Source organism: Oncorhynchus mykiss, chromosome 1 (genome assembly GCF_013265735.2).
Source record: "Oncorhynchus mykiss isolate Arlee chromosome 1, USDA_OmykA_1.1, whole genome shotgun sequence".
NCBI classification, from domain to species: Eukaryota; Metazoa; Chordata; class Actinopteri; order Salmoniformes; family Salmonidae; genus Oncorhynchus; species Oncorhynchus mykiss.
This window is the reverse complement of record NC_048565.1, coordinates 66,518,665-66,538,690: the sequence shown is the minus strand read 5'-3', so window position 1 is coordinate 66,538,690 and position 20,026 is coordinate 66,518,665. Positions and strand designations below refer to the sequence as shown.

The following is a 20,026-nucleotide window of genomic DNA, read 5'->3' as shown; positions in this document are numbered from 1 at the left end:
TGAAGCATGAGGGCACAAAGTTATTGAGAATGACGTGGAGACGCACACATCACTCTCTCATTGTTTGTGTCTGGACCAATCATTCATGTGTTTCAGTTGACATGAAGGCGACTAGTGTGTGTGTTTACTGTACGTCATTCAGCAGACACAAAGATGACCCTTTCTGTGCGTGTTTCCAGTTTTGGCTCTAGGTGTATGCTTACTTTCTCTGTCATTTATATTGGTTGAATTTTGAAATACATTTGTGAAGCGAGAATACCATTCATAGCAAATAACTGAGGGCGAGGAATGGATCAGTTTTTGCACTCAAGCTCGGTTGAAATAGCAAAATGTTCTCAGTTTGATACTGTGATCAACAAATCCCTAATGTGCTCGCTGATTTACTCACCTTCTTCTTGAGTAATGATGCTAGATTATTTTACTGGTGCTTATTAAGATGTGCTTTTAAATTATAATAAGTTGGCCTATAGAGAATATATCCATACGCGCGTACACACACACACACACAGAACACCTAGCCCTTAACATCTTCAACTGGCACCAGATATGAAACCATTCCAGCACTAAATCCTTCCTTCTTGTTCTGATTTCCCAAAAGCAATTTAAGGCTACATTCATTGTTAATAGTTTCATAGGAGCATCGTTAAGTCTGAGCTTTTTCCCAAAAACCATCGTTATTAACGTTGCACTTGGAAACGCTCGTGATCTAACGCCTGCCTCTGACCACTCGTAGAACAGCTAACATGCTGACCACACCGCTCGCGTTACAAAATAAATGTACACATACAGTACCAGTCAAGTTTGGACACACCTAATCTTTCAAGGGTTTTTCTTTATTTGTACTATTTTCTACATTGTAGAATAATAGTGAAGACATCAAAGCTATGAAATTACACATATGGAATCATGTAGTAACCAAAAAAGTGTTAAACATATCAAAATATATTTTAGATTTGAGAATCTTCAAAGTAGCCACCATTTGCCTTGATGACAGCTTTGCACACTCTTGGTATGAGAAAAGTAGGCGTGTCCAAACTTTTGACTGGTCCCGCCTCTCCCATCTCCTCATTGGTTTTTAGGAGCATATACCCACATGGGTAATTGGAAACTGAGCTGAGGTCCACACTCCATTCAGTGGTGGTAATGCACCTCAAAGTCGGTTGCCAACTGCCATATAAAGTCCACAGGAGAAGAGATTACTGGAAACCCTTTTATCTGTGAATTAATGGTCAGAGTAAAATTGTACAAAGATCCAGGGAAAAAAAGGACTTTGTGCAGTTCAGGTAAAATAACAAACCAATGTTTATATCCCAGGACAAATTAGCTACCAACATCAAGCTAGCTAGCTAAATGTCCATGAATGTTTCATGTGTTTCAACCTGTCCACAAATGAATATTGTTGGTTCAGAGTTCGTCTTGATATTTCAACCTGCTGTCCTGATCGTGTCTGGTGTGGATGTACAAAATCAACATGCGCATGATGACGGACGCACGCGCATGCTTTTTTGTTGTTGTTGTTTCCCCTCCTTCGTCACTTTATTCACAGAAGATCTCTGCTAAACATAAACCATGTGATTCTATCTATCTCTCTGTGACAGCCGATAACTGTCACAGAGAGATGGATAGAAAGTCGACTACAAATACAAAGTGGCCAATGTCTTTGCAATTCATACAAACAAGCTACCTAAAAATATGCTTCAAATGAAAACTGAGATGACTCCATTGAAATATAAACATATTTAAATACATTTCATGTTCAATCGAGTTCTATTTTGCTGCTTCTAGGCTACTGTCTGTAATTTGTCTCAATATACACTGCTCAAAAAAATAAAGGGAACACTTAAACAACACAATGTAACTCCAAGTCAATCACACTTCTGTGAAATCAAACTGTCCACTTAGGAAGCAACATTGATTGACAATAAATTTCACATGCTGTTGTGCAAATGGAATAGACAACAGGTGGAAATTATAGGCAATTAGCAAGACACCCCCAATAAAGGAGTGGTTCTGCAGGTGGGGACGACAGACCACTTCTCAGTTCCTATGCTTCCTGGCTGATGTTTTGGTCACTTTTGAATGCTGGCGGTGCTTTCACTCTAGTGGTAGCATGAGACGGAGTCTACAACCCACACAAGTGGCTCAGGTAGTGCAGCTCATCCAGGATGGCACATCAATGCGAGCTGTGGCAAGAAGGTTTGCTGTGTCTGTCAGCGTAGTGTCCAGAGCATGTAGGCGCTACCAGGAGACAGGCCAGTACATCAGGAGACGTGGAGGAGGCTGTAGGAGGGCAACAACCCAGCAGCAGGACCGCTACCTCCACCTTTGTGCAAGGAGGAGCAGGAGGAGCACTGCCAGAGCACTGCAAAATGACCTCCAGCAGGCCACAAATGTGCATGTGTCTGCTCAAACGGTCAGAAACAGACTCTATGAGGGTGGTATGAGGGCCCGACATCCACAGGTGGGGGTTGTGCTCACAGCCCAACACAGTGCAGGACGTTTTTCATTTGCCAGAGAACACCAAGATTGGCAAATTCGCCACTGGCGCCCTGTGCTCTTCACAGATGAAAGCAGGTTCACACTGAGCACATGTGACAGACGTGACAGTCTGAAGAAGTCGTGGAGAACGTTCTGCTGCCTGCAACATCCTCCAGCATGACCGGTTTGGCGGTAGGTCAGTCATGGTGTGGGGTGGCATTTCTTTGGGGGGCCGCACAGCCCTCCATGTGCTCGCCAGAGGTAGCCTGACTGCCATTAGGTACCTAGATGAGATACTCAGACCCCTTGTGAGACCATATGCTGGTGCGATTGGCCCTGGGTTCCTCCTAATGCAAGAAAATGCTAGACCTCATGTGGCTGGAGTGTGTCAGCAGTTCCTGCAAGAGGAAGACATTGATGCTATGGACTGGCCCGCCCGTTCCCCAGACCTGAATCCAATTGAGCATATCTGGGACATCATGTCTCGCTCTATCCACCAATGCCACGTTGCACCACAGACTGTCCAGGAGTTGGCGGATGCTTTAGTCCAGGTCTGGGAGGAGATCCCTCAGGAGACCATCCGCCACCTCATCAGGAGCATGCCCAGGCGTTGTAGGGAGGTCATACAGGCACGTGGAGGCCACACACACTACTGAGCCTCATTTTGACTTGTTTTAAAGACATTACATCAAAGTTGGATCAGCTCCAAATCCAGACCTCCATGGGTTGATAAATTTGATTTCCATTGATAATGTTTGTGTGATTTTGTTGTCAGCACATTCAACTATGTAAAGAAAAAATGATTTAATAAGAATATTTCATTCATTCAGATCTAAGATGTGTTATTTTAGTGTTCCCTTTATTTTTTGAGCAGTGTATTTAATGATGTGTAGCCTAACATGTGCTCAGTGGTGTGCCAAATCAATAATTTAATATATTTTTATAGGGTAAGCATTCAAATAAGCCACCTTAATATTTGCATCAGTAGGCCTAAGTGGTAATATCGCTCTAGGCGCTGCGCAGTCGTCAGTATTGTGTAAATGTTTACTAAATAAAATAAAAGTAGCACAATAAGATAACAATAATGAGGCTATATGCAGGGGTACCGGTAGCGAGTCAATGTGCGGGGGCACCTGTTAGTCGAGGTCATTTGTACATGTAGGTACGGGTAAGATGACTATGCATAGATAATAAACAGCGAGTAGCAGCAGTGTAAAAACAAAGGGGGTGGGTCAATGTAAATATTCCGGGTGGCCATTTTATTAATTGTTCAATATTTTTATAGCTTTTGGGAAGAAGCTGTTAAGGAGCCTTTTGGTCCTACACTTGGCGCTCCGGTACCACTTGCCGTGCGGTAGCCGAGAAAACAGTCTATGACTTGGGTGACTGGAGTCTTTTACAATTTTTTGGAGCCTTCCTCTGACACCACCTAGTATATAGGTCCTGGGTGTCAGGAAGCTTGGCCCCAGTGATCTACTGGGTCGTACACACTACCGTCTGTAGTGCCTTACGGACAGATGCCGAGCAGTTGCCATACCTGACGATGATGCAATCGATCAGGATGCTCTCGATGGTGCAGCTGTAGGAATTTTTGAGGATCTGGGGACCCATGCCAAATCTTTTCAGTGTCCTGAGGGGGAAAAGGTGTGGTCGTGCCATCTTCACGACTGTCTTGGTGTGTTTGGACCATGAAAGTTTGTTGGTGATGTGGACACCAAGGAACTTGAAGCTCTCAACCTGCTCCAATGCAGCCCTGTCAATATTAATGGGGGCCTGTTCGGCCCTTCTTTTCTTGTAGTCCACGATCATCTCCTTTGTCTTGCTCACATTGAGGGAGAAGTGTTGTCCTGACACCACCCTGCCAGGTCTCTGACCCCCTCCCTATATTTTGTCTCATCATTGTCGGTGATCAGGCCTACCACTGTTGTGTCATCAGCAAACTTAATGATGGTGTTGGAGTCGTGCTTGGCCACGCAGTCGTGGGTGAACAGGGAGTACAGGAGGGGACTAAGTATGCACCCATGAGGGGGGCGAGAGATGTTGAGGATCAGCGTGGCAGATGTGTTGCCGCCTACTCTTACCACCTGGGGGCGGCCCATCAGGAAGTTCAGGATCCAGTTGCAGAGGGAGGAGTTTAGTCCCAGGGTCCTTAGCTTAGTTATGAGTTTTGTGGGCACTATGGTGTTGAACGCCGAGCTGCAGTCAATGAACGGCATTCTCACATAGGTGTTCCTTTTGTCCAAGTGGGAAATGGTAGTGTGGAGTGCGATTGAGATTGCGTCATCTGTGGATTTGTTCGGGCGGTATGCGAATTGGAGTGGGTCCAGGGTTTCCAGGATGATGGTGTTGATGTGAGCCATGACCAGCCTTTCAAAGCACGTCATGGCTACCAACGTGAGTGCTACGGGGCGGTAATAATTTAGGCAGGTTACCTTTGCTTCCTTTGTCACAGGGACAAAGTGGTCCCTGTGGTGGTTTGAAACATGTAGGTATTACAGACTCGGTCAGGGAGAGGTTGAAAATGTCAGTAAAGACACTTGCCAGTTGGTCAACGCATGCTTTGAGTACACGTCCTGGTTATCCATCTGGCCCAACAGCTTTGTGAATGTTGACCTGTTTGACCTTGCTCATATCGGCTACGGAGAGCGTGATCACACAGTCATCCGGAACAGCTGGTGCTTTCATGCATGCTTCGGTGTTGCTTGCCTCGAAGTGAGCATATTAGTTTTTAATGTCCCGTTGATAGGATAGTTTTAATCGTAGATCTTCCAGGCAATTTTCTAATGATTGGACATTGGCCAATAGTACAGATGGTAGTGGTGGTTTATCCATTTGCCTACGATGTCTCAGAAGGCACCCCGATCTCTGCCCGCTCTTTCTCCGTCTTTTCTTCATGCGATTGACAGAGATTTGGGCCTGGTCTCGAGAAAGCACTATATCCTTCACGTCGGACTCATTAAATAAAAAATCTTCATCCAGTTTGAGGTGAGTAATCGCAGTTCTGATGTCCAGAAGCTCTTTTCGGTCATAAGAAACGGTAGCATCAACATTATGTACAAAAAATAAGTTACAAGCCCGTAACATGGCAGCCATCCCCCCCCCGGCGCCATTATCCAACAATGCACTTAGAAATCTCTCTCCGTGGTGTTTAGGGAAATGCATGTTCAATTTGTGGGAAAGATGCATCGTTAAAACACTTATAAACCTAAGTTCCATCACTATCGGGAAACCAGGCCCTGGTTAGTTAGCAGACTCTGACGCCGGGTCACTAAGCCAGGTAAAGCGCTGTTGCTATGCGTGTCACGTTGTCATCGGTCCCAGAGAGTCTGAACGCCACAGTGCCAGGCCTCTAGGCTCAGACAAGTCGCTAGTCACTGGTGTTTAACTGCCACAGTCTGAGATGTGTGCCTCTGACATTTTGTAGTGACGAGAGGAGCGTTCACTGTTATGTGCTCTATTAGCTTTCTCATCCCCGAGGGAGTGCCATCTCTTTCACACTTCCTTCTACTCCTCTCCCTCTCTCTCTCGCGCTCCCTTCCAGTAGCCTACAAGTTCCTCTCTTATTCTCCCTTCCACATCGCCCTTCCTCCTCCTCCGCTCCCCCTCTCTTTTTCTTTGTTATCCCTCCTGCTCCATCCCTTCCTTTTACTCAGAAATGACACGGCCTAAATTACAACATGTCAGATTTATCTTAATCATTAGGCCTGCTAGGTGTGGTCTCAAATCAAAGGAATGAATAAGAATATGTACATATAAATATATGGATGAGCGATGGCCGAACGGCATAGGCAAGATGCAGTAGATGGTATAGAGTACAGTATATACATATGAGATGAGTAATGTATGGTATGTAAACATTATATAAAGTGGCATTGTTTAAAGTGACAAATGATACATTTATTACATCAAATTTTTACTTATTAAAGTGACTAGAGATTTGAGTTAGTATGTTGGCAGCAGCCACTCAATGTTAGTGACTGCTGTTTAACAGTCTGATGTCCTTGAGATAGAAGCTGTTTTTCAGTTTCTCGGTCCCAGCTTTGATGCACCTGTACTGACCTAGCCTTCTGGATGATAGTGGGGTGAACAGGCAGTTCAGTTGAATGTGCATCTGTAAAAGTTTGAGTGTTTTTGGTGACAAGCCAAATATCTTCAGCCTCCTGAGGTTGAAGAGGCGCTGTTGCATGTCTGATGTCTGATGTACAGGTACTCTAAGGAGTGAGTCCCCACCTCATACAAGACAAGTTGATTCCGTCATCCAATCTCCATGTCCTTGAGTTGCCACTTTGTTCAACCATATAATAAGACAAGGAGTTCTATCCTGCTAATTGCAGTGAAACAATCGGCACAGACACTGTTTCTTTTTGCAGAGTGGCGCTGAGCTTTTTCACTGTAGAGAAGGAGCTGCACAGGGAGTTGGGAGTCCCAGCCCACATTATTCACAGTCTTCACAGGATTTCAGGTGCTTTGCTCAGCCTTTCACAAACATTTGTCTGCATGCTAGGGACTGAGCCACTAAAGACTCATGTATCTTTCACTTTGCGGCCTTGAATGGTTTAGTGTTGCTTGTTTGATATTGTGCGACATTGCTCAAGTGACTCCTACCTCTATCCAGGGGAAACAGTCAGTTTAGTTCAATTCACCTCACTTCAATGAACTTTATTAATTCCCAATGGGCCGATGTTGCTGTGCAGAAAAAGCATATTACAGCCAACGTTTTTCCCAAAATGACTTGATCTATAATGCAATTATTGATGATGTGTTGTCGAAACCTCCTTCATGAGTCATGGGGCAATTCACAGGTCTTTTGCAGATTGACCATTAAAATAGTGGTTACAGACTTGTTGGTCTGGCCCTCCTAAGAGCAGAGGATGAGTGTGGAAAGGTCACAAGCATGCAACATGAATACACTAATGCTCCCTGGGCTTCTGATTCCTCCAATTAGTGTCTGGGAGAGGAATCAGCCGCTAGGAGACCTTCTTTAAACACCTGTGGGGAGCACAGATGTACTTACGCTGTCAATTTGTTGTATGTTGCGGATATTGGAAAGGATATTTAGTTTTCAATGTCAGTCAATTGTTTCTTATTTAGCTCCACGTTTGTACCTGCCTTCTACATTATTTAAAAAAAAATCTCAACAGACAAGCCAAGGTTGGAGGCGCTTGTGTGCGTGTGTGTCCGCACGCAGGTGTGTGTGTGTAACCGGAAGTTATTTGATATCAGGTCTGTCAACTACTGTTGCCAAATGTTGATAAAACCAGACATTTGACTTTGAAGGAACATGAAAGTAGTCACGCTGTCGTTATCTTTCCTCACCTCCCTGGTTACAATCAGGGGTTCTAGACCGCAGTAAAGTAACGCATCAAACGGTCACAAACGGCAGTAATGTAAAGCTGATGTGGCAGAGGTGTGGAGGGGCGATCAACAAATCAATCCGATTTTAATTCATAAAGGAATTTGCACCCCAGCAGTGGTCACAAAGTGCTTTGCAGTAGCTAAGTGATCAACTCTTCCATACAGTTGAATTCAGATTTGAATAGAGACCAATGGGAATATCAATCTTAAATATATTGGTCTCTATTTAACTAATTATAGTTGTCGTTCCAGGAAATGGTTGCCACTTGCTTCCCTTTGATATTTTAAGTAGAAATTGTGCACCAATATTACATTTTAAAAGCAAGTTATATTTAATGAAATGCCCTTTTTAATATAGACCTCATGGCGAATTCAATAGATTATATTTACTATACTAGTAAAGACTTTCTCAAGTGCCAAAATTCAGCATTTTGACATGTCCCTCCATGCACCCTCTCATGACTTCTTGGAAGATTTTAACCCACTTAACCCCAAAATGTCTCCAAGTTTTCACCACCATTGTAAAGTCCTTAGTTAGTTTGTTGCTTTGAAAAAGTCCTTTCTGATTTATAAATATTTATTTAATGTGATTTAGTGAATCATTTTAAGGTGAAGCTTGCCTGTAACTGCCCCTCCCTGTTGCACACAACAAGCTTCCATTCCCCCTGTCACAAGGGGATTCACGGCTGATTTAAGATGAAATCGTCAATCCTGTTAGTCAACCATGTTACTTTATTTGGCACTTACTGTAGTATTTTTGAGATGGGGAAAACAACACGTTTTTTAAATGAAGTTAACATGTGCTCTTTGTGACAGAATGTTTCAATTAGGTGAAGGCACTGAATTGGTGGAACGACCTAGTTATTTTTCCTCAGTCTGGCCGTAAAGCTAAAGCTGCTAGCTCCAGATCCATCATACCGTCTGAGCTGTGCTAGCTGTCTCGCATAGTAGACCTTTCAGCCTCAGCCACAGGTTCTTCATTAACGCCATATCATTAAAAACAAAAACAAATCCACGCTGTTGAGCCCGAGAAAATTAACCAGATCAAACACATTTTGTTTTTATATTTTGCCAGTCATTTGGCACGCCAGGCTTCTCGGGGTGAAATTATCTCCCTTCTATGGATTAGTTCACAAATGAGGGACCTCTCTCTCGCTAAGGCATCTCTCTCTCACATAAGCTCTTTGCTTTAACTAGGACCTGTTTGAGCTACCTTACGCAGCTTATTTGCATCACACATTTTTACTCCGTTCTCAGAAAATGAACTCCATGAAACAAATGCCAATGTATTCATTTCCTGCCGAATTATAAAATATCTACTTGGATCCTTTCCAGTCTTTGCAGATCTAGTGTACTGCTGCAGGTGTAAGCACTAGGCTGGGGCTGATTTGGAATGGCTGATACCATTATAAGAAAAGTAACACTTTAAGATAAAGCCTTGACAGCTGGTGACACAAGCACACCTTTCAGAACTGTTTCTCTTTTCATATTTCCTTTCGCACCCAATCACCAGAGTTGCATGTGAGATTTGATTATGCTTAGTTGTTAGCTCACTAGTTCTCCTCCAGTGAAATGCTGGTGTTTTTGAAACAAACATTTCCTGTTGTTGTTTACCCGACTATGGTTTTTGACAGGGGAGAGTTTATTTATTTATTTATTTATTTATTTATTTTTTTACATTTTATTTTTTATTTTCTCCCACACTGAGAGCTACAAAGAAACTTCAGGGAGACAAACTTCAAAAATGAAACTTGAAAGCTTTCCAGGAGAGTAAGCTATCGTCAGTGATTAACGCCAGACCCTGTTTGTTTAGCCTACTTCTGCATCAATGGAGGGGTTTAGATCTAAAATGACTGATGGATTTGCATATAATTTCAGTGACATGTTGAACAAAACACTTTTTAATTGTGAATTTTGGGGTAGATTGAAAATGTGTTGCCCTGAAATGGTACAGCAGCTGTATTGGAAATTATAAAACGGAGATGTACCTAAACAGATTAGGTAATAAAAAATAAAAAAGATCTGTAGTTGTATGATCCATATCTTTAGGCATTTTTGATGTGTTTTGATCTAATTTACTGCAGTGGTATGTGATTTCATTTTATGGCTGGTTTACAGTCATTCTGACAACAGGTTTGTGTACTACAATGTGACAACTGTACATAGACAGACGATCTACATGTGCTAAACCGAGGTTTAAATAACTGTCTTTCTCTGTCTGTCTCTCTCTGTTTACCTGACCTACAGGGCTGTGACCTCCCAGAGCAGAGTACCGTGCACGTGGTGCTGCCTCCCCCGGGGTCGGGCCGGTGCTCTGACCTGGCCCTGCAGCACCGTCTGGGTCGAGGGGTGGACAGCCTCACCCGCCTGGACCTCACCGCCTCCCGCCTGCCCACTACCTCTACCGGCCTGGCTGTCATACTGGAAACTGATGACGAGCAGAGAGCCAGGGAAGAGCCTGAACACACAGGTGTGTGTTCGCATGTGACAATACACTGAGTCTTTATGTCTTGCCCTCATTCACCCTCTGAATGGCGCACATACACAATCCACGTCTCAATTGTTTGAAGGCTTAAAAATCCTTCTTTAACCCATCTCCTCCCCTTCGTTGACACTGATTTGAAGTGGAATTAACAAGTGACATCAATAAGGGACCATAGGTTTCACCTGGATTCACCTGGTCACTGTCATGGAAAGGGCAGGTGTTCCTAATGTTTTGTACACTCTGTGTATGTGTGTCTTGGCTGTTTGGTGTTCCATAAACTGTAAAAGCATAGAAAATGACACAGACGAGCCAAGGTGCCAAAATGACACAAGTCCTATTTGGGTGTGCATGAACACGCAGGGAGCTCAGAAGTGGCTCTATGGTCTTGACATTCGTGCCCCATTTGAACAGTACAACCGCTCCCTGAATGCAGCCTTCTAAACGGTTGATTGGGATTCAGCAGTCGGTCTCCAGACATCTGTGGGAAATGGAAATATATACAGGTATTGGCTTTGACCTCTGTATCTCGGCTCAAAGGTAAAACTTTTTAAAGCTGTCTTCTTACTACCCTCCAACACTCGCCTCCTTCTGCCTACCCTCCAACACTCGCCTCCTTCTGCCTACCCTCCAACACTCGCCTCCTTCTGCCTACCCTCCAACACTCGCCTCCTTCTGCCTACCCTCCAACACTCGCCTCCTTCTGCCTACCCTCCAACACTCGCCTCCTTCTGCCTACCCTCCAACACTCGCCTCCTTCTGCCTACCCTCCAACACTCGTCTCCTTCTGCCTACCCTCCATCTGCCTACCCTCAACACTCGTCTCCTTCTGCCTACCCTCCATCTGCCTACCCTCCAACACTCACCTCCTCTGCCTACCCTCCAACACTCACCTCCTTCTGTCTACCCTCCAACACTCGCCTCCGTCTGCCTACCCTCCAACACTCGCCTCCGTCTGCCTACCCTCCAACACTCGCCTCCGTCTGCCTACCCTCCAACACTCGCCTCCGTCTGCCTACCCTCCAACACTCGCCTCCGTCTGCCTACCCTCCCAACACTCGCCTCCTTCTGCCTACCCTCCAACACTCGCTTCCGTCTGCCTACCCTCCAACACTCGCCTCCTTCTGCCTACCCTCCAACACTCGCCTCCGTCTGCCTACCCTCCCAACACTCGCCTCCTTCTGCCTACCCTCCAACACTCGCCTCCTTCTGCATACCCTCCGTCTGCCTACCCTCCAACACTCGCCTCTTTCTGCCTACCCTCCCAACACTCACCTCCTTCTGTCTACCCTCCTTCTGCAAACCCTCCCAACACTCGCCTCCTTCTGCCTACCCTCCAACACTCGCCTCCTTCTGCCTACCCTCCAACACTCGCCTCCGTCTGCCTACCCTCCAACACTCGCCTCGTTCTGTTTACCCTCCGTCTGCCTACCCTCCGTCTGCCTACCCTCCGTCTGCCTACCCTCCAACACTCGCCTCCTTCTCTCTACCCTCCAACACTCGCCTCCTTCTGCCTACCCTCCAACACTCGCCTCTTTCTGCCTACCCTCCCAACACTCGCCTCCTTCTGTCTACCCTCCTTCTGCAAACCCTCCCAACACTGACCTCCTTCTGTCTACCGTCCGTCTGCCTACACTCCAACACTCGCCTCCGTCTGCCTAGCCTCCCAACACTCACCTCCTTCTGCCTACCCTCCGTCTGCCTACCCTCCAACACTCGCCTCCTTCTGCCTACCCTCCAACACTCGCCTCCTTCTGCATACCCTCCGTCTGCCTACCCTCCAACACTCGCCTCTTTCTGCCTACCCTCCCAACACTCACCTCCTTCTGTCTACCCTCCTTCTGCAAACCCTCCCAACACTGACCTCCTGTCTACCGTCCGTCTGCCTACACTCCAACACTCGCCTCCGTCTGCCTACCCTCCCAACACTCACCTCCTTCTGCCTACCCTCCGTCTGCCTACCCTCCAACACTCGCCTCCTTCTGCCTACCCTCCAACACTCGCCTCCTTCTGCCTACCCTCCAACACTCACCTCCGTCTGCCTACCCTCCAACACTCGCCTCGTTCTGTTTACCCTCCGTCTGCCTACCCTCCGTCTGCCTACCCTCCGTCTGCCTACCCTCCAACACTCGCCTCTTTCTGCCTACCCTCCCAACACTCACCTCCTTCTGTCTACCCTCCTTCTGCAAACCCTCCCAACACTCGCCTCCTTCTGCCTACCCTCCAACACTCGCCTCCTTCTGCCTACCCTCCAACACTCGCCTCCGTCTGCCTACCCTCCAACACTCGCCTCGTTCTGTTTACCCTCCGTCTGCCTACCCTCCGTCTGCCTACCCTCCGTCTGCCTACCCTCCAACACTCGCCTCCTTCTCTCTACCCTCCAACACTCGCCTCCTTCTGCCTACCCTCCAACACTCGCCTCTTTCTGCCTACCCTCCCAACACTCGCCTCCTTCTGTCTACCCTCCTTCTGCAAACCCTCCCAACACTGACCTCCTTCTGTCTACCGTCCGTCTGCCTACACTCCAACACTCGCCTCCGTCTGCCTAGCCTCCCAACACTCACCTCCTTCTGCCTACCCTCCGTCTGCCTACCCTCCAACACTCGCCTCCTTCTGCCTACCCTCCAACACTCGCCTCCTTCTGCATACCCTCCGTCTGCCTACCCTCCAACACTCGCCTCTTTCTGCCTACCCTCCCAACACTCACCTCCTTCTGTCTACCCTCCTTCTGCAAACCCTCCCAACACTGACCTCCTGTCTACCGTCCGTCTGCCTACACTCCAACACTCGCCTCCGTCTGCCTACCCTCCCAACACTCACCTCCTTCTGCCTACCCTCCGTCTGCCTACCCTCCAACACTCGCCTCCTTCTGCCTACCCTCCAACACTCGCCTCCTTCTGCCTACCCTCCAACACTCACCTCCGTCTGCCTACCCTCCAACACTCGCCTCGTTCTGTTTACCCTCCGTCTGCCTACCCTCCGTCTGCCTACCCTCCGTCTGCCTACCCTCCAACACTCGCCTCCTTCTCTCTACCCTCCAACACTCGCCTCCTTCTGCCTACCCTCCAACACTCGCCTCTTTCTGCCTACCCTCCCAACACTCGCCTCCTTCTGTCTACCCTCCTTCTGCAAACCCTCCCAACACTGACCTCCTTCTGTCTACCGTCCGTCTGCCTACACTCCAACACTCGCCTCCGTCTGCCTAGCCTCCCAACACTCACCTCCTTCTGCCTACCCTCCGTCTGCCTACCCTCCAACACTCGCCTCCTTCTGCCTACCCTCCAACACTCGCCTCCTTCTGCCTACCCTCCAACACTCGCCTCCGTCTGCCTACCCTCCGTCTGCCTACCCTCCGTCTGCCTACCCTCCAACACTCGCCTCCTTCTCTCTACCCTCCAACACTCGCCTCCTTCTGCCTACCCTCCAACACTCGCCTCCTTCTGCCTACCCTCCAACACTCGCCTCCTTCTGCCTACCCTCCAACACTCGCCTCCTTCTGTCTACCCTCCATCTGCATACCCTCCAACACTCACCTCCTTCTGCCCACCCTCCGTCTGCCTACCCTCCAACACTCACCTCCTTCTGTCTACCCTCCAACACTCGCCTCCGTCTGCCTACCCTCCAACACTCGCCTCCGTCTGCCTACCCTCCAACACTCGCCTCCGTCTGCCTACCCTCCAACACTCGCCTCCGTCTGCCTACCCTCCAACACTCGCCTCCGTCTGCCTACCCTCCAACACTCGCCTCCGTCTGCCTACCCTCCAACACTCGCCTCCGTCTGCCTACCCTCCAACACTCGCCTCCGTCTGCCTACCCTCCAACACTCGCCTCCGTCTGCCTACCCTCCAACACTTGCCTCCGTCTGCCTACCCTCCCAACACTTGCCTCCGTCTGCCTACCCTCCAACACTCGCCTCTTTCTGCCTACCCTCCAACACTCGCCTCCGTCTGCCTACCCTCCAACACTCGCCTCCGTCTGCCTACCCTCCCAACACTCGCCTCCTTCTGCCTACCCTCCAACACTCGCCTCCTTCTGCCTACCCTCCGTCTGCCTAACCTCCAACACTCGCCTCCAACACAAAGCTGTCTTCTTACTACCCTCCAACACTCGCCTCCGTCTGCCTACCCTCCAACACTCGCCTCCTTCTGCCTACCCTCCAACACTCGCCTCCTTCTGCCTACCCTCCAACACTCGCCTCCTTCTGCCTACCCTCCAACACTCGCCTCCTTCTGCCTACCCTCCAACACTCGCCTCCTTCTGCCTACCCTCCAACACTCGTCTCCTTCTGCCTACCCTCCATCTGCCTACCCTCCAACACTCACCTCCTCTGCCTACACTCCAACACTCACCTCCTTCTGTCTACCATCCAACACTCGCCTCCGTCTGCCTACCCTCCAACACTCGCCTCCGTCTGCCTACCCTCCAACACTCGCCTCCGTCTGCCTACCCTCCCAACACTCGCCTCCTTCTGCCTACCCTCCAACACTCGCCTCCTTCTGCCTACCCTCCAACACTCGCCTCCTTCTGCCTACCCTCCAACACTCGCCTCCGTCTGCCTACCCTCCAACACTCGCCCCCGTCTGCCTATCCTCCAACACTCGCTTCCGTCTGCCTACCCTCCAACACTCGCTTCCGTCTGCCTACCCTCCAACACTCGCCTCCTTCTGCCTACCCTCCAACACTCGCCTCCGTCTGCCTACCCTCCCAACACTCGCCTCCGTCTGCCTACCCTCCCAACACTCGCCTCCTTCTGCCTACCTTCCAACACTCGCCTCCTTCTGCATACCCTCCGTCTGCCTACCCTCCAACACTCGCCTCTTTCTGCCTACCCTCCCAACACTCACCTCCTTCTGTCTACCCTCCTTCTGCAAACCCTCCCAACACTGACCTCCTGTCTACCGTCCGTCTGCCTACACTCCAACATTCGCCTCCGTCTGCCTACCCTCCCAACACTCACCTCCTTCTGCCTACCCTCCGTCTGCCTACCCTCCGTCTGCCTACCCTCCGTCTGCCTACCCTCCAACACTCGCCTCCTTCTCTCTACCCTCCAACACTCGCCTCCTTCTGCCTACCCTCCAACACTCGCCTCCTTCTGCCTACCCTCCAACACTCGCCTCTTTCTGCCTACCCTCCCAACACTCGCCTCCTTCTGTCTACCCTCCTTCTGCAAACCCTCCCAACACTGACCTCCTTCTGTCTACCGTCCGTCTGCCTACACTCCAACACTCGCTTCCTTCAGCCTACCCTCCAACACTCGCCTCCTTCTGCCTACCCTCCAACACTCGCCTCCGTCTGCCTACCCTCCAACACCTGCCTCTTTCTGTTTACCCTCCGTCTGCCTACCCTCCGTCTGCCTACCCTCCGTCTGCCTACCCTCCAACACTCGCCTCCTTCTCTCTACCCTCCAACACTCGCCTCCTTCTCTCTACCCTCCAACACTCGCCTCCTTCTGCCTACCCTCCAACACTCGCCTCCTTCTGCCTACCCTCCAACACTCGCCTCCTTCTGCCTACCCTCCGTCTGCCTACCCTCCAACACTCACCTCCTTCTGTCTACCCTCCAACACTCGCCTCTGTCTGCCTACCCTCCAACACTTGCCTCCTTCTGTCTACCCTCCATCTGCCTACCCTCCAACACTCGCCTCCGTCTGCCTACCCTCCAACACTCGCCTCCGTCTGCCTACCCTCCAACACTCGCCTCCGTCTGCCTACCCTCCAACACTCGCCTCCGTCTGCCTACCCTCCAACACTCGCCTCCGTCTGCCTACCCTCCAACACTCGCCTCCGTCTGCCTACCCTCCCAACACTTGCCTCCGTCTGCCTACCCTCCAACACTCGCCTCTTTCTGCCTACCCTCCAACACTCGCCTCAGTCTGCCTACCCTCCAACACTCGCCTCCGTCTGCCTACCCTCCCAACACTCGCCTCCGTCTGCCTACCCTCCCAACACTCGCCTCCTTCTGCCTACCCTCCAACACTCGCCTCCTTCTGCCTACCCTCCGTCTGCCTAACCTCCAACACTCGCCTCTTTCTGCCTACCCTCCCAACACTCACCTCCTTCTGTCTACCCTCCTTCTGCAAACCCTCCCAACACTGACCTCCTTCTGTCTACCGTCCGTCTGCCTACACTCCAACACTCGCCTCCGTCTGCCTACCCTCCCAACACTTATCTCCTTCTGCCTACCCTCCAACACTCGCCTCCTTCTGCATACCCTCTGTCTGCCTACCCTCCAACACTCGCCTCCTTCTGCATACCCTCCCAACACTCATCTCCTTCTGCCTACTCTCCAACACTCGCCTCCTTCTGCCTACCCTCCAACACTCGCCTCCTTCTGCCTACCCTCCAACACTCGCCTCCGTCTGCCTACCCTCCAACACTCGCCTCTTTCTGTTTACCCTCCGTCTGCCTACCCTCCGTCTGCCTACCCTCCGTCTGCCTACCCTCCGTCTGCCTACCCTCCAACACTCGCCTCCTTCTGTCTACCCTCCGTCTGCCTACCCTCCGTCTGCCTACCCTCCGTCTGCCTACCCTCCAACACTCGCCTCCTTCTCTCTACCCTCCAACACTCGCCTCCTTCTGCCTACCCTCCAACACTCGCCTCTTTCTGCCTACCCTCCCAACACTCGCCTCCTTCTGTCTACCCTCCTTCTGCAAACCCTCCCAACACTGACCTCCTTCTGTCTACCGTCCGTCTGCCTACACTCCAACACTCGCCTCCGTCTGCCTAGCCTCCCAACACTCACCTCCTTCTGCCTACCCTCCGTCTGCCTACCCTCCAACACTCGCCTCCTTCTGCCTACCCTCCAACACTCGCCTCCTTCTGCATACCCTCCGTCTGCCTACCCTCCAACACTCGCCTCTTTCTGCCTACCCTCCCAACACTCACCTCCTTCTGTCTACCCTCCTTCTGCAAACCCTCCCAACACTGACCTCCTGTCTACCGTCCGTCTGCCTACACTCCAACACTCGCCTCCGTCTGCCTACCCTCCCAACACTCACCTCCTTCTGCCTACCCTCCGTCTGCCTACCCTCCAACACTCGCCTCCTTCTGCCTACCCTCCAACACTCGCCTCCTTCTGCCTACCCTCCAACACTCACCTCCGTCTGCCTACCCTCCAACACTCGCCTCGTTCTGTTTACCCTCCGTCTGCCTACCCTCCGTCTGCCTACCCTCCGTCTGCCTACCCTCCAACACTCGCCTCCTTCTCTCTACCCTCCAACACTCGCCTCCTTCTGCCTACCCTCCAACACTCGCCTCTTTCTGCCTACCCTCCCAACACTCGCCTCCTTCTGTCTACCCTCCTTCTGCAAACCCTCCCAACACTGACCTCCTTCTGTCTACCGTCCGTCTGCCTACACTCCAACACTCGCCTCCGTCTGCCTAGCCTCCCAACACTCACCTCCTTCTGCCTACCCTCCGTCTGCCTACCCTCCAACACTCGCCTCCTTCTGCCTACCCTCCAACACTCGCCTCCTTCTGCCTACCCTCCAACACTCGCCTCCGTCTGCCTACCCTCCGTCTGCCTACCCTCCGTCTGCCTACCCTCCAACACTCGCCTCCTTCTCTCTACCCTCCAACACTCGCCTCCTTCTGCCTACCCTCCAACACTCGCCTCCTTCTGCCTACCCTCCAACACTCGCCTCCTTCTGCCTACCCTCCAACACTCGCCTCCTTCTGTCTACCCTCCATCTGCATACCCTCCAACACTCACCTCCTTCTGCCCACCCTCCGTCTGCCTACCCTCCAACACTCACCTCCTTCTGTCTACCCTCCAACACTCGCCTCCGTCTGCCTACCCTCCAACACTCGCCTCCGTCTGCCTACCCTCCAACACTCGCCTCCGTCTGCCTACCCTCCAACACTCGCCTCCGTCTGCCTACCCTCCAACACTCGCCTCCGTCTGCCTACCCTCCAACACTCGCCTCCGTCTGCCTACCCTCCAACACTCGCCTCCGTCTGCCTACCCTCCAACACTCGCCTCCGTCTGCCTACCCTCCAACACTCGCCTCCGTCTGCCTACCCTCCAACACTTGCCTCCGTCTGCCTACCCTCCCAACACTTGCCTCCGTCTGCCTACCCTCCAACACTCGCCTCTTTCTGCCTACCCTCCAACACTCGCCTCCGTCTGCCTACCCTCCAACACTCGCCTCCGTCTGCCTACCCTCCCAACACTCGCCTCCTTCTGCCTACCCTCCAACACTCGCCTCCTTCTGCCTACCCTCCGTCTGCCTAACCTCCAACACTCGCCTCCAACACAAAGCTGTCTTCTTACTACCCTCCAACACTCGCCTCCGTCTGCCTACCCTCCAACACTCGCCTCCTTCTGCCTACCCTCCAACACTCGCCTCCTTCTGCCTACCCTCCAACACTCGCCTCCTTCTGCCTACCCTCCAACACTCGCCTCCTTCTGCCTACCCTCCAACACTCGCCTCCTTCTGCCTACCCTCCAACACTCGTCTCCTTCTGCCTACCCTCCATCTGCCTACCCTCCAACACTCACCTCCTCTGCCTACACTCCAACACTCACCTCCTTCTGTCTACCATCCAACACTCGCCTCCGTCTGCCTACCCTCCAACACTCGCCTCCGTCTGCCTACCCTCCAACACTCGCCTCCGTCTGCCTACCCTCCCAACACTCGCCTCCTTCTGCCTACCCTCCAACACTCGCCTCCTTCTGCCTACCCTCCAACACTCGCCTCCTTCTGCCTACCCTCCAACACTCGCCTCCGTCTGCCTACCCTCCAACACTCGCCCCCGTCTGCCTATCCTCCAACACTCGCTTCCGTCTGCCTACCCTCCAACACTCGCCTCCTTCTGCCTACCCTCCAACACTCGCCTCCTTCTGCATACCCTCCGTCTGCCTACCCTCCAACACTCGCCTCTTTCTGCCTACCCTCCCAACACTCACCTCCTTCTGTCTACCCTCCTTCTGCAAACCCTCCCAACACTGACCTCCTGTCTACCGTCCGTCTGCCTACACTCCAACACTCGCCTCCGTCTGCCTACCCTCCCAACACTCACCTCCTTCTGCCTACCCTCCGTCTGCCTACCCTCCAACACTCGCCTCCTTCTGCCTACCCTCCAACACTCGCCTCCTTCTGCCTACCCTCCAACACTCACCTCCGTCTGCCTACCCTCCAACACTCGCCTCGTTCTGTTTACCCTCCGTCTGCCTACCCTCCGTCTGCCTACCCTCCGTCTGCCTACCCTCCAACACTCGCCTCCTTCTCTCTACCCTCCAACACTCGCCTCCTTCTGCCTACCCTCCAACACTCGCCTCTTTCTGCCTACCCTCCCAACACTCGCCTCCTTCTGTCTACCCTCCTTCTGCAAACCCTCCCAACACTGACCTCCTTCTGTCTACCGTCCGTCTGCCTACACTCCAACACTCGCCTCCGTCTGCCTAGCCTCCCAACACTCACCTCCTTCTGCCTACCCTCCGTCTGCCTACCCTCCAACACTCGCCTCCTTCTGCCTACCCTCCAACACTCGCCTCCTTCTGCCTACCCTCCAACACTCGCCTCCGTCTGCCTACCCTCCGTCTGCCTACCCTCCGTCTGCCTACCCTCCAACACTCGCCTCCTTCTCTCTACCCTCCAACACTCGCCTCCTTCTGCCTACCCTCCAACACTCGCCTCCTTCTGCCTACCCTCCAACACTCGCCTCCTTCTGCCTACCCTCCAACACTCGCCTCCTTCTGTCTACCCTCCA

The 20,026-nt window shown here is 51.2% G+C and overlaps 1 protein-coding gene across 2 annotated transcripts in view; it reads left to right on the top strand.

Moving 5' to 3' along the window:
* Window positions 1–20,026, top strand: part of prkn (parkin RBR E3 ubiquitin protein ligase) — a 123,397-nt gene that overhangs the window by 11,495 nt on the left and 91,876 nt on the right. For both annotated transcript variants that reach the window (XM_036983069.1, XM_021608414.2), the window contains exon 3: window positions 10,081–10,303. In XM_036983069.1, coding sequence (XP_036838964.1) covers window positions 10,081–10,303 — 223 coding nt within the window. The remainder of the gene's footprint in view (window positions 1–10,080; window positions 10,304–20,026) is intronic.